The sequence below is a fragment of the Sus scrofa genome, chromosome 10, assembly GCF_054392235.1.
Source record: "Sus scrofa isolate SSC_HxYL_T2T_F1_AM1 chromosome 10, Sscrofa_HxYL_maternal_Yorkshire_Landrace_v2.0, whole genome shotgun sequence".
In the NCBI taxonomy this organism is placed as follows: Eukaryota; Metazoa; Chordata; class Mammalia; order Artiodactyla; family Suidae; genus Sus; species Sus scrofa.
Genome location: NC_139392.1, coordinates 32,987,150 through 32,999,671, shown reverse-complemented (window position 1 = coordinate 32,999,671; position 12,522 = coordinate 32,987,150). Strand labels below are relative to the sequence as shown.

General features: G+C 46.1%; 1 protein-coding gene across 4 annotated transcripts in view; it reads left to right on the top strand.

Moving 5' to 3' along the window:
• LOC100521600 (uncharacterized) overlaps positions 1-12,522 on the top strand; it is a 102,921-nt gene that overhangs the window by 67,098 nt on the left and 23,301 nt on the right. For 2 of the 4 annotated variants that reach the window (XR_014818289.1, XM_084980861.1), the window contains one exon: positions 758-841. The exons of 1 other annotated variant lie outside the window; for it this stretch is intronic. Coding sequence is in view for 2 of the 3 variants with exons in the window: in XM_084980861.1 (XP_084836987.1) it covers positions 758-841 (84 nt within the window). In the remaining variant the exon portion in view is untranslated. Of the gene's footprint in view, positions 1-757; positions 842-8,406; positions 8,507-12,522 lie in introns of those variants that run through there. One more of the 4 variants, XM_084980862.1, reaches the window with a different exon arrangement.

Here is a 12,522-nt window from a genome sequence, read left to right as displayed (position 1 = left end):
CAAGAACTGCATTCAGTTTTGACCAGATTCCTATGGAGACTTTGCTTTGCCCTGGGACTCGGTGCACGTGAAAGTCTGTGTGCGCCTTTTAAGAGTGGGGTCTCCTTTTCCCCCAGTCCCGTGGAGTTCCTGCACACATGCCCCACTGGCCTTCAATGCCAGATGCTCTGGGGCTCTTTCTCCCAGTGCCAGATCCCTGCATGTGAGGATTTGATGTGGGGCTCAGAACTCTCACTCCTGTAGGTCTCTGTGAACCAGTTAGTTTCCAGTCTGGGGGGCTTCCCCCCTGGGAGGTATGGGGTTGTTTGTATCACAAAATCATCCCTCCTACCTCTTGATGTGGCCTCCTCTTTCTCTTCCGGAGTAGGATGTCTTTTTGAAGGTTTCTGGTCCATTTGGGTGAAGATTGCTCAGCCTTTAGTCGTGACTTTTGTTGTTTTTAGGAGAGAAGTTGAGCTCCAGTCCTCTTCCGCCATCTTAATCCCATCTCCTACATCCAACTTTCAAAAACCTGAAATGTGCCCATGACATCACTACCATGGACACTTACTGCACCACAGACAATGCATGTCTGTATTACTAATTTGCCTGCAAAAACTCCAGACTGGATTCTTGGCTGCATTGTTGAAAGAAAGAAAATAGCCGTTAACAGTGATTTCCCAAACAGAATGGTTTTACTCTTTGGGAAGATAAAACCCTTTGACTCAGTTCCTGCGGTGATTTACTAACATGCCTTTGGTGTGCCTGTTGGTCCTAGGTGGAGTGGGGAACACACACCTCGTTCCTGTCTTCAAGCAACCTAGGATCTATTCTGCAGACAAAACATGGATCCATCCAAAAGGTAAGTCACAAGTAATGATGGTGTGTTGTGAATTTCTGCAAGGAGTGGAAGAGCCCACAGAGTTCTCAGCTTAAGACTCAGTTGTCTTCCCAGCTCTCTGAAGTCTTTCCTCACAGCAGCCCAGACACCCTGTGATGATCTCTGCCCTGACCATTCTCATTCACGTTCATTGGACTGTCCCCAGGTTTAACAGATAAGAACAAGATAGGCCCAGTTACATTGGCATTTCAGATAAACAACAGATATATTTTAAGTATACGGATGCCTCATGCAATATTTGAGACCTACTCAAAAGTATTCCATGTTTCCCTGAAATGCAGATGGATATATACCACATCTTTCTTGGCTCATCCTTCTGTAGATGCTTGGGTTGTTTTCTTGTCCTGGTGATTGTAACTCTGTTGTGATGAAATAGAGGTGCGTATGATCGTCAAGCGAGTGTTTTCGATAAATTGCCAGAAGTGGAATTGCTGGGTCACACTGTAGTTCTGATTTTAATTTTTTGAGCAATCTCATGCTGTTTTCCACTGTGGCTGCACCAGTAATGTTCCTTTTTCTCCACATGCTCTCCAACATTTATTGCTTGTGTGTGTGTGTGTTTATAATAACCATTCTCTAAGGGATGAGGTTGAAACATTATTGTGGTTTTGGTTTGTAGTTCCATTAGTGTGGTTTAACCTCTTGTCATAAGCCTGTTGGCCATTTTCTGTTTTCTTTGGAAAATGTCTATTCAGATCCTCTGCCCCAGTTTTTTGTTTGTTTGTTTTTTGTTTGTTTTGTGCCACACCCAAGGCACACAGAAGTTCCCAGGTAAGGGACGGAACCAGCAGCGCCCCATGGCACCGTAGTAACAATAGCAGATTTTTTGTATTTTTGCCACGTTCTTGGGCCGCTCTTGGGGCATATGGAAGTTCCCAGGCTAGGGGTTGAATCGGAGCTCTAGCCGCTGGCCCACACCACAGCCACAGCAATGCCAGATCTGAGCCGTGTCTGCGACCTACACCACAGCTCACAGCAATGCCAGATCCTTAACCCACTGAGCAAGGCCAGGGATCAAACCCACGACCTCATGGTTCCTAGTCAGATCCGTTAACCACTGCGCCACAATGGGAACTCCATTCCGCTGGTTTAATTTTCCCTTTCTATCACTTGCCTTTGAGGTCAGAGCCAAGTGTAAGCAGACAGATGTCCATGTGCTTACCACCTATGTTTTCTCCTAGACATTGTATGGTTTCATTTCTTCCATTTGAGTCTTTAGTCCATTTTAATTTGGGGATGTGTTGTAAGGTAGGGGTCTCGTTCCATTCCTTGCATGTGCCTGTGCAGTTCTTCCAGCACCATTGATTGAAGAAACTGTCCCTTGTCCATTGTATGCTCTGTGGTCCTTTGTTGGAAATGACTTGTCTGTGTCTGTGTTGGTTTTCCTTCTGGGCTGTCAGTGTTGTTTCACTGGTCTGTCTGTTTTGTTTTTGTGCCAGTCCTGATCTGTTTTGCTATCTATAGCTTTGTAGTGTAGTTTGAAATCAGGAAATGTAATCCTTCCAGCTTTGCTGCTCTTTCTCAAGATGGTTGTAGCTGATGGGGATCTATTGTGGTTCCATACAAATTTTAGAAGGGTTTCTCCTAGGTCTGTGCAATGTGCAGTTGGGATTTTGGTGGAGAGTGCATTGAGTCTCTGTTGCTTTTGGTAATCTGGACATTTGAATGATGTGAATTCACTCATAAACATGAAATATCTTTCCATTAATTTGTGCCTTTAATTTCTTTCCTCAACAGCATATAGTTTAGAGTGTACAAGTCTTTACCTTGCCTGGTTAAATTTATCTCTAGGTACTTTAGTTTTTTCTTTTACTTTCATTTTATTTATTTTTATCTATTTATTTATTTATTTTATTTTATTATTATTATTATTATTTTTTTTTTGCTATCTCTTTGGGCGGCTCCCACGGCATATGGAGGTTCCCAGGCTAGGGGTCGAATCGGAACTGTAGCCACCGGCCTATGCCAGAGCCACAGCAATGCGGGATTTGAGCCGCGGCTGCAATCTACACCACAGCTCATGGCAACGCCAGATCGTTAACCCACTGAGCAAGGGCAGGGACCAAACCTGCAACCTCATGGTTCCTAGTCAGATTCCTTAACCACTGGGCCTTGACGGGAACTCCTAGGTACTTTATTTTTGATGCAATCATAAATACGATTTTTTGGTTTGTTTCTGTTTTAAATCTTCTATGTCTTTGTTTAGTCTTTCTTGTAATGTGTTGATCTTTGCCTCCAGTTTTTGTCTGAGCTCTTGGATCCTCTTCACAATCATTATTCTAAAGTCATTTTGCATGGAGGTGGGTGTGGGGGTTGTCTTGTTCCTTCATCTGGTTCATATTTCTCTGCCTTCTCATTTTGTATGCTTTTTGCATGATCTCCTTTTTGTAGGTTAGAGGTGTGTAGCCTGTCTTGCTTCTAGTGTCTGCCTTCTTGTAGGTAAAATAGAGGCGTTTATGGCCAGCTTCCTGATGGGAGGGACAGGTGCCTGCCCACTGGTAGGTGGAGCTGAGCCTTGTCCCTCTAGGGGGTGGACCTTTGTCTGTGGGTGTGATGTGGAGCACTTTAGGTACCTGTTTGTTGATCAGTGGGTCTGTGTTCCCAGCCTGTTTGTTGTTTGGCCTGGGGCTTCTCAGCCCTAACTTGTGGGACCAGATTGTTCCAAAAGGGCCACCTCCAGGGGAGCTCATGCCAACAACTATTCCTGGGACCTCTGCCTAGACTGTCCTGCCCTACAGTGTTTCCCAGTCACCCCCTCCTTTCCCAGGAGACCCTCCATGATTGGCCAGGTCATTCTGACCCAGATTCTTCTTGAGTGCCTGCTTAGCCCTGGGACCCAGTGCACATGAAAGCCTGTGTGCACCCTCCAGGAGTGGAGTTTCTGTCTCCCCCAGTCCTGTGGAGCTCTTGCACACAAGCCTCACTGGCCTTCAATGTCATGTGTCCCAGGGGCTCCTCCTTCCCGTGCCAGACTCCCTGGCTTAGGCACCTGCTGTGGGGTTCAGAAGTCTCCTGTGGGAAAGCCTCTGAAATAGAGTTCTTTTCCAGTTTGTGGGCTGCCCATGCAGGGGGTATGGGATTACTTCTACCATGAATGAGCACCTCCTGCTGTCTCAGTGTGGCTCCTTATTGCCTTTGGGTGTAGGATATCTTGTTCTTGGTAGTTTCCAGTCTATTTTGTTGATGGTCATTCAGCACATAGTTGTAATTTTGGTGTTTTCATGAGAGGAGGGGAGCTTGAGTCCTCCTACTCTGCCATCTTGTCTATTTCTTTCTTTCTTTTTTTTTTTTTTTTTTGTCTTTTTATCTGTTCTGTGGAGGTTCCCAGGCTAGGGGTCTAATCAGAGCTGTAGCTGTGGGCCTACACCAGAGCCACAGCAATTCAGGATCCTCAACCCACTGAGCGAGGCTAGGGATCGAACCCACAACAGCATGGTCCCTAGTCAGATGCGTTAACCACTGAGCCACAACAGGAACTCCGTGTCTGTTTCTCTTCTTGGGGTTTTGTTTTGTTTTGTTTGTTTTTAGGGCTGCACTTGCAGCATGTACAAGTTTCCAGGTTAGGGGTTGAATCAGAGCTGTAGCTACCAGCCTACACCACAGCCACATGGGGTCTGAGCTGCATCTGCAACTACACCACAGCTCAAGGCAACACAGGATCCTTCACCCACTGAGCAAGGCCAGGGATTGAACCTGTGTCCTCATGGGTACTGTTGTGTTTTTTAACCATTGAACCATGACAGAAACGCCTGTTTCTCTTTTTGATGTTTTGTTATTATTGTATAGAAATGCCACTGATATGTACGTTGATTATGTAAACTGAAACATAACTGAATGTATTCATTCAAACAGTTTTTTGCTAGAGTATGTAGGATTTTCTATTATAGTATCATGTAATCGGCAAAAAGGACACTTTTACTTTTTTCATTTATGATTCAGATTCCTTTTATTTCTTTTTCTTGTCTAATTGTTAGTAGGACTTCAAATCCTATGTGGAATAAAAGGGGCAAGAGTGGGCATCCTTCTCTTGTTCATCATCTTAGAGGAGAAAAAGCGTTCAGCTTGTCACAGTTGAGTGGAATGTTAGCTGTAGGTTTGCAGTTGATGGCCTTTATTAAGTTGAGGTCCATTCCCTTTATACTTGCTTTGTTGAGACTTTAACATAAGTGGATGTAGAAGTTTATCTCATGGGTTTCTTTGCATCTATGGAAATAATCATATGGTTTTTACCCTTTTTGTTTTTCGGTTTTAGTTTTAGGAATGCACCCACATCATACAGAGGTTCCCAGGTTAGGGGTCTAATCAGAGCTAGAGCTGCAGGCCTACACCACAGCCAAGCAAGTTCTGTTTCCCTTCCCAGATGATGGAAGATTTTAGGCATTATTTCTTCCATTAATTTTTCTGTTCTGTTCTCTTTCTCTTCTTCTGGAACCACCCCTGTAATGCAAATGTTATTCTGCTTGATGGTATCCCATAGGTCCTTTAAAGTAGCCTAATTTTTTAAAAATTCTTTTTTCATTTTGCCTCTCTATCTGATTGAGTTCCATTGTTTTGTCAGGCAGGTCTCTGATTAATTCTCCTTCATCCAGTCTGCTGTCAAAGCCCTCGAGTGTGTTTTTCAGTTCATTAATAACTTCTCTTTGGTTCTTTCCTCTGCTTCCTGTCTCTTCATTGAAGATCTCTTTGTGTTCATTCCTTCTTCTGAGTTCAGTAAGCATCTTTATGTCCATGACTTCTGACTCTTTCTCAGGTCGATGGCTTATTTCCACTTCATTTTGTTCTTATTCTGTGATTTTGCCTTGTGTTTGTTTTGTTTTTTTTTTTAGAAAGATATCCCTGTGTTTCATTTTGCCTAATTTTCTGTGTGTGTTTCCATGCATTAGGTCCATTTGCCATCTCTCCCAGTCTTGAAGGAGAGGATATACTTGGGAGCTGTCCTGTAGGGCCCAGAGGCGCCATCCCACTTGGCCACAAGAGCCAGGCACTCAAGGAGTGTCTCCTCTGTGGTCTGTGTGAACCCTCCTGTTGTGGTGGGGGCCCAGCTGTGATTCTCTTTGCTGGGAAGTGGGGAAGCACCGGTCTGGGACACAAGGTGCCTAGCTGCGGTGGGTGCGAAGCCCTGATTTTTTCATGTTCTCTCTGCTTGAAAGCCCTTGTGTCCTGATGTTTAATTTCGAACATAGTTCCTCCATTGTTCCAGAGCTGGCTTTTCTCCCATGTGGACTAAGGGGGGCGATCTAGGGCCCTGGTCCTCAGGAAGGCTTTGCAGCCTCTCTGGGTTGCTTTCTTCCCTTTCCCTTGCTTCAGACAGTGTTGCTACAGCCACAGCTGAGCAGCATGTCCACAACTGCCATACTTATACACACACCAGCCCTTGCCAAGCAGAAGTGTGGGAATGGGGTTCCTCTCAGTCAGCAGGAAGGGGAGGCTGTTTCTCAGAGCCCATTTCCCTCCTAGCCATGGAGATGCACCTGCGAATGAGCTCCAGTGCTGAGCAGGTCAGCTTCCTTTTCTCAGAGAGTCAGGGGGCTGTGTGTTCATGTTTTCCTCTGTGGGACTGAATATGAAGGTGAAAAGTAGGATTTCTTTTTTTGTCTTTATGCTATTTCTTTGGGCCACTCCCACAGCATATGGAGGTTCACAGGCTAGGGGTCTCATCAGAGCTGTAGCCCCTGGCCTACGCCAGAGCCACAGCAGCACGGGATCCGAGGCACATCTGCAACCTACACCACAGCTCATGACAACGCCAGATCATTAACCCACTGAGCAAGGCCAGGGACCATACCCACAACCTCATGGTTCCTAGTCGGATTTGTTAACCACTGAGCCATGACGGGAACTCCTGAAGTTTGCTTTTTAAATAAATTTAAGTTAAATATGTGTCCCTTTGAAGAATTCATTCCTACTTACAGCAAAGTATGCCTAAGGGTCATGTTTAAAAACATGTTCCCTGAGACTTTTTCTACCTGTATAGAATCCAGTAGTAAAGAAAAGAAAAGGAATACCGCCATGAACTACCACATGAGGTAAAATGAGGTAGGATGTATTGTTTGATGAGAACCTCAGTAGTGTATCTTAATTGTGGAATTTCATCCAAAAAAAACGGAACCAAAACTCTCATAAGATTCAGCAAATCCATTGCTAGGGCTTCTGATGAAAACGAACATCCTAATTTGAAAAGATAGGAGCAGCTCTGTCCACTGAAGTGTCCCTTAGACTTTTTCTCTCACATAACTTCTTTTCACAACAGCGAGTGATAATGTGTAGACCAGCAAGGTCATGGCAGCAGCCTGTGTCCACTGAGGGATGAGTCAAGAAGATGTGGTGTCCATATGCAGTGCAGTGGTATTCGGCCAGAAAAGAGAGTGGCCTCTTGCCATTTGCTGCACCTTGGGTGAGCCTAGAAAGTATTATGCTGAAGGCCACAGTCAGACAAATCAGGATACTATGTGATGTCCCTGATTTGTGCAGTCTAATACCCAAAACCAATGATCAAACACACCAAAGAGTAACAGACTCATAGATACAGGGAGGAAAAGAGGACTCCCATCTCCCTTGTTGTCCTATCAGAAGAGCGATGCATTTGGTCTCTCAATTTTAGATACTTGGGGAGAATCAGCCATGGCAGAGTTGTCTCTCACAGCCTCCCATACCTTACACCCTCCCTGCTTGGCTTGAAATATTGCAGTGCTCTCAGTTTTCTCCAGGAATTGTCTCATGTTCCATGTGGGCTGGTGCTCAGTTTGTTCTCGAGCCAGATTTCATGACACTGTCCCAGGCACTGGTGTGATGAGGGGTTGAATTTTGAGAAGAATACATTTCATCCTAGAACTTTGAGTTAGCTAAAGTTTGTTGCTTAGAAAATTATGAGATATGTGTTTTAAGGCAACCCACTGTTGAAAGTAGGGTGAGTCCTTGTTTCCTAACTGTTCAAGGCATAGTAAGTTTTGTACGTATACAATGACAGGGACACTGTTAATGAAGAACCAGTGGAAAGATAATGAAGTGTACAGATTGTTGCATCCAGAGAAAAATTCTACACACGGTCATTGAGTGAAGACTTTTGCAACTTGATGAACATATGCTTAGTGTGTGGCATTTTACAATTTAATTTCTATAACTACTCCTTTTCTTCTGGACAAATGTTACCTATGGAGTGTAAAAATGTCTGGTGCCTCAACTACCAGAAATGAGTGGAAATGGTATTTCCATCAAAAAATGGGAGCCCTTTTAAATCTCACCATGGTAGGATTTTGCAATTCCCCTAAACGTTGAAGACCCATTATATTTGGGGAGGTCTTTTTCTCTCCAGTAATGTCTTTTCAAAACAGAGAGTAATACTGTTTGATTGTAGGATGCAGTTTTTGAAATAAAATGTTGACCCTGTCCAGGGAAACGGCCACTAGGCTATATAGAGCAGGTGGACCCAGAGGGGGCAGAGTTGCCTTCCCTCTGAAAGTTCCAGGCCTCTGACCAGTTTCCACGGCAATGGAATGCTGCCCACGGAGCCTTGTGGTTCAACTGCCAGTCTGTGAGAAGAGACGTGTGTGTTGGCCACAGCTGGGAGGCTCTCCCCTTCACTGCTCAAGTGTCAGATGATGGGCAACCTTAGCTGTTGTTGCGGAGGTATGTTGCTACTGTTCTAAAGGCTGTTTCCTCAGATGGGTGGTTCATTTTGACTAAACATATTATCTCCATCTTTATCTCCATTGCCACCAGTCTCATCAGTCTCTCAAGCCATAGGTCTGTTATACAGGCTTGCTGTATGACTAAGGTATATCTTAATGCTCCGAGTGAGCCAACTGCCTCAAGTATTTTCCTAAATGTGAGAAAAGACTCGTGTCTCGTGGCAGTTTGAAACACGTTCTCCCAGAGCACAGAGACGGCAAACATGCCCCTCTGCCTTTTTCGAAGCACGAGGCCCTCGCTGTCAGCCCTGCAGTAGACATTCAAAAGAGGGACGTTACAGCGCCACTCTTCTCAGTGTACATGTCGATGTCTTAATGCACATGCTAGCAGTCCAAAGGCAGAGGAATTTCGATGGAGCAAGAAACGGGGATTTTTCAGGTTGGATTTCCCCGGGTTGATGAGGACTAGCCCACTGGCTCTTTGGGTGTTAGCTGGTAGTGTGGTGACAAGGGCCAGTGCCAGCAGGTTAGTGGGGTGAACATTGGGTAAGGAAAGGAAGGAAGGTCTCTCTGGTGATCCTCAGAGAGACCCAGGGTGGGGTCTTCAAGCTGAGGTCTGGAGGGGGTCTCTCTAGGAGGAGCACTGTCCCTGCCACTCTCAGGTCTAGAGAAGGATGAGGAGTGTCCAGAGTATAGAGTGGGTTTGGGTGACAGAAGACTTGCACTCTGGCCCATTGTCAGCCAGACCTTCGTCAAGGTTGCTCAGACTGGTGCTCTGATGCAACGTCAGTGAGACCTGGAGAGTCACAGATTTCCTTTCCTAACCCCGCCCCCCAGCAGGCACTCATCCGGATGGCCACCTCCCCAGTGAGTCCACAGGACTTGATCATCCAGGTGTGGTCTGCCGCAGGAAAGCTGATTCTTGCTAGAGCCGTCATGTGAACTTGAAGGTGTTTTGATCCCTGAGTCAAATTGGGGATCCAAGCAGACCGCTGTTCACATGAGGTGGTCAGCTGGTCACTGTGAAGGGCTGCCAAGGGAAGATTGGGGGAGGATGGGCCGAGTTGGGGTTTGTCTAGTCCTCCAGAGGAGCTCTTTTTGGATGAATGTTTGTATTTTGGGTTGTGGGTCAGAAGATAGAGGCAAAATGTTGGGTAAAGAATTGGACTGCTCTCCTGGCTCTGATATGTTCTCCAGGATCACCCCAGGACATCTTGGGGGCAGCAGGATTCAACAGAGAGAGAGAAAGTGGAGTTCTGGATTCAAGCAAGAGTCCAGGGCATGATCTCAGCGCCAAGCAGGCTTCAGTGGTTCAGGGGGATGTGTGACCTGAGGGAACCAACTGCACTCTTGTCCCAGATCTGCTCACACATGATTGGCGCGACTCTTGAGAAGATGCTCTAAGTTTCAGTGCTGTCCACTGGAAGATAGGGGTTCGAGCCCCTGTTTTGAACCCTCTTCCTCTAAAGTGGCATGATGTGCAGATCAGGGAACGTGACAGGAGACATTCTCCCTGAGCCATAAAGCCCCCTTCCCATGGAAAGGCCTTCTCCTGTTTGGTTCTTCCTCACTCTTTAATTATTGTCTGTATCTGGTCTATTTGGAATGTGGGTCTTTTTCTCTCACCTGTCTTGTGTTCTCAAGCAGAGAGTAACACTGTGTGGTTCTGGGATGCATTTTTTGAGACAACATGTTGACCCTGCACTGCCATCCCTGTCCGTAGAAAGACACATTAGTCTAGACAGAGCAGGTGGGCCCAGAGGGGGCAGAGTTGCCTTCCCTCTGAAAGTTCCAGGCCTTGACTGGTTGCCACAGCAATAGGATGATACCCACGGGGTCCTGCGGTCCAACTGCCACTCTGTGAGTGGAGAGGTGTGTGTTGGGCCACAACTGGGAGGCTCTCCCCTTCACCCCTCAAGAGTTGGACGATGGGCAACCTGAGCTGTTGTTGGGGAGGTATGTTGATACTGATCTAAAGGCTGTTCCATCAGATGGCATAGTTTACCCTGATGGAAAATGTTCTCTGATTTTTTTTTTCATTTCCACCACTTCAATTTGTGTACAGAGATGTAAATCTCTTATACAGCCATTTTGTATTACTCTTAAGATTTTTAATTATTTCTTCCTGGTTGGGCGCCTCAATTTTTTTCTTAATTTATACAATACTCCTTCCTATTTCCCATGTACAAACCTTCTCCCATCACACTAACCCTGGTAATACCCTACTCTGCCTTTATTCAGTGCAGAGGGACCCTGATTCCATTCTTCAATACACATGATGGAAATGGGCATTTATAGCTCCACTCTTCTGAATGCACATATCAACGTCTGAAGCCACATAATTGCAATTTTTTTTGTCCCTTTTGCTATTTCTTGGGCTGCTGCCACGGCATATGGAGGTTCCCAGGCTAGGGGTCGAATCGGAGCTGTAGCCGCCAGCCTACACCAGAGCCACAGCAACTCGGGATCCAATCCATATCTGCAACCTACACCACAGCTCAGAGCAATGCCGGATCTTTAACCCACTGAGCAAGGGCAGGGACCGAACCTGCAACCTCATGGTTCCTATTTGGATTCGTTAACCACTGCTCAACAACGGGAACTCCCAATAATTGCATTTTAAATGTAGAAATTGATTGTAAGGAGTGAAACTTGGATTTTCAAGTAGGATTTCCATGGGTTGATGATGATAAGCTCCCTGGGTAGTTGGCTATTCGCTGGTAGTGTGCTGAGAACACACAGTGCTGGTAGGTTCGTGGGGTGACCATTTGGTAACTGAGGGAAGGAGGGTCCGACTGGTGATCCACAGAGGGAGACTTAGGGTCAGGTCTTCAAGCTGAGAGTCTCTAAAGGGTCCCTTTTAGAGGATAGAAGACTATCCCTGCCACTGCAGGGTCTGAAGAAGGATGAGGAGTTTCCAGGGTACAGATTGGGTTTGGGTGAAGAATGACTTGAGCTCCTGCTCATTCTCAGCCAGACCTTGGTCCAGGCTGCAGAGGAGGAGCTCAGACTCCTATTGCTGTACAGCAGCAAGGGGTACAACATTGTCAGTCAACAGTATTTTCATCACAACAATTTTTTAAAGAAAATTGTGTGAGACATTGACAGTCAGAGATTTTAATTTACTAAACAGTCAGAGCACTGGCCCAGATGGTCTCCTCCCGAGTGAATTCCCAGGAACCTCTTATCCAGGCATGATTAGCTGAAGGGAAGCTCATTCTTGGCATTCAGTCGAGACTGTTCTAGGCTCTGAGCCATCTTGGGAGTGAAACAGACCCCTAGTTGCTGGAGGTTGTCAGCTGGTTGTCATGAAAGTGTAATGTGATGCAGTGGATGACATGAAGATTTGGGGGAGAATGCCTGGGTTGGAGTATCCACGGAGCCAGGGCAAAGCCTCGGTCCTTCAGAGGGGCTTTGTTTGGAGGAAAATGTTGGATTCAGATCAGGGATTAAAGCATGGAGACAAAGGGCTGGATAAGGGTTTGGACTGATGTCTTGGTTCAGCATCTCCTGCAGGGAAGGCATCAGAGCTTGCCCACTAAAACCTTGGGATGGGAGGACTTGTGGGAGAGTGAGAAGATCTCTTGATTCAAGGGTCCAGGGCATGGTCTTGGCCCTGAGCAGGTGTCCGGCCTTCAGGGTTCAGGGATTTCTGTCCTCAAGGAACCAACTACATTCTTGGCCCACATCCATCCTTCAACATTGCCGTGATTCTTGGCAAGTTAGTCTAAAGTTCAATGCCCTCTACTGTCAAATCAGGCTTACACTCTCTGGGTTGCACCCCCTTCGCCTGCAACCGGGCCAACTTGGGGATGAGAGGAGATGATGAGAGAGACGCTACATGACCTGGAAAGCTTCCTTCCCGTGATGTTCTTCCATACTCTCTTGCTGTGGAGCTATTCAAACCCCCTCTTTTGATCCAACCAGCCCCAAGACTCAAGCTTATGCAGGTAGTCATTCAATGAAACCAATCCCAAATGTTAACAAGAGATCCGTGGATAAACCAAAGGCAGT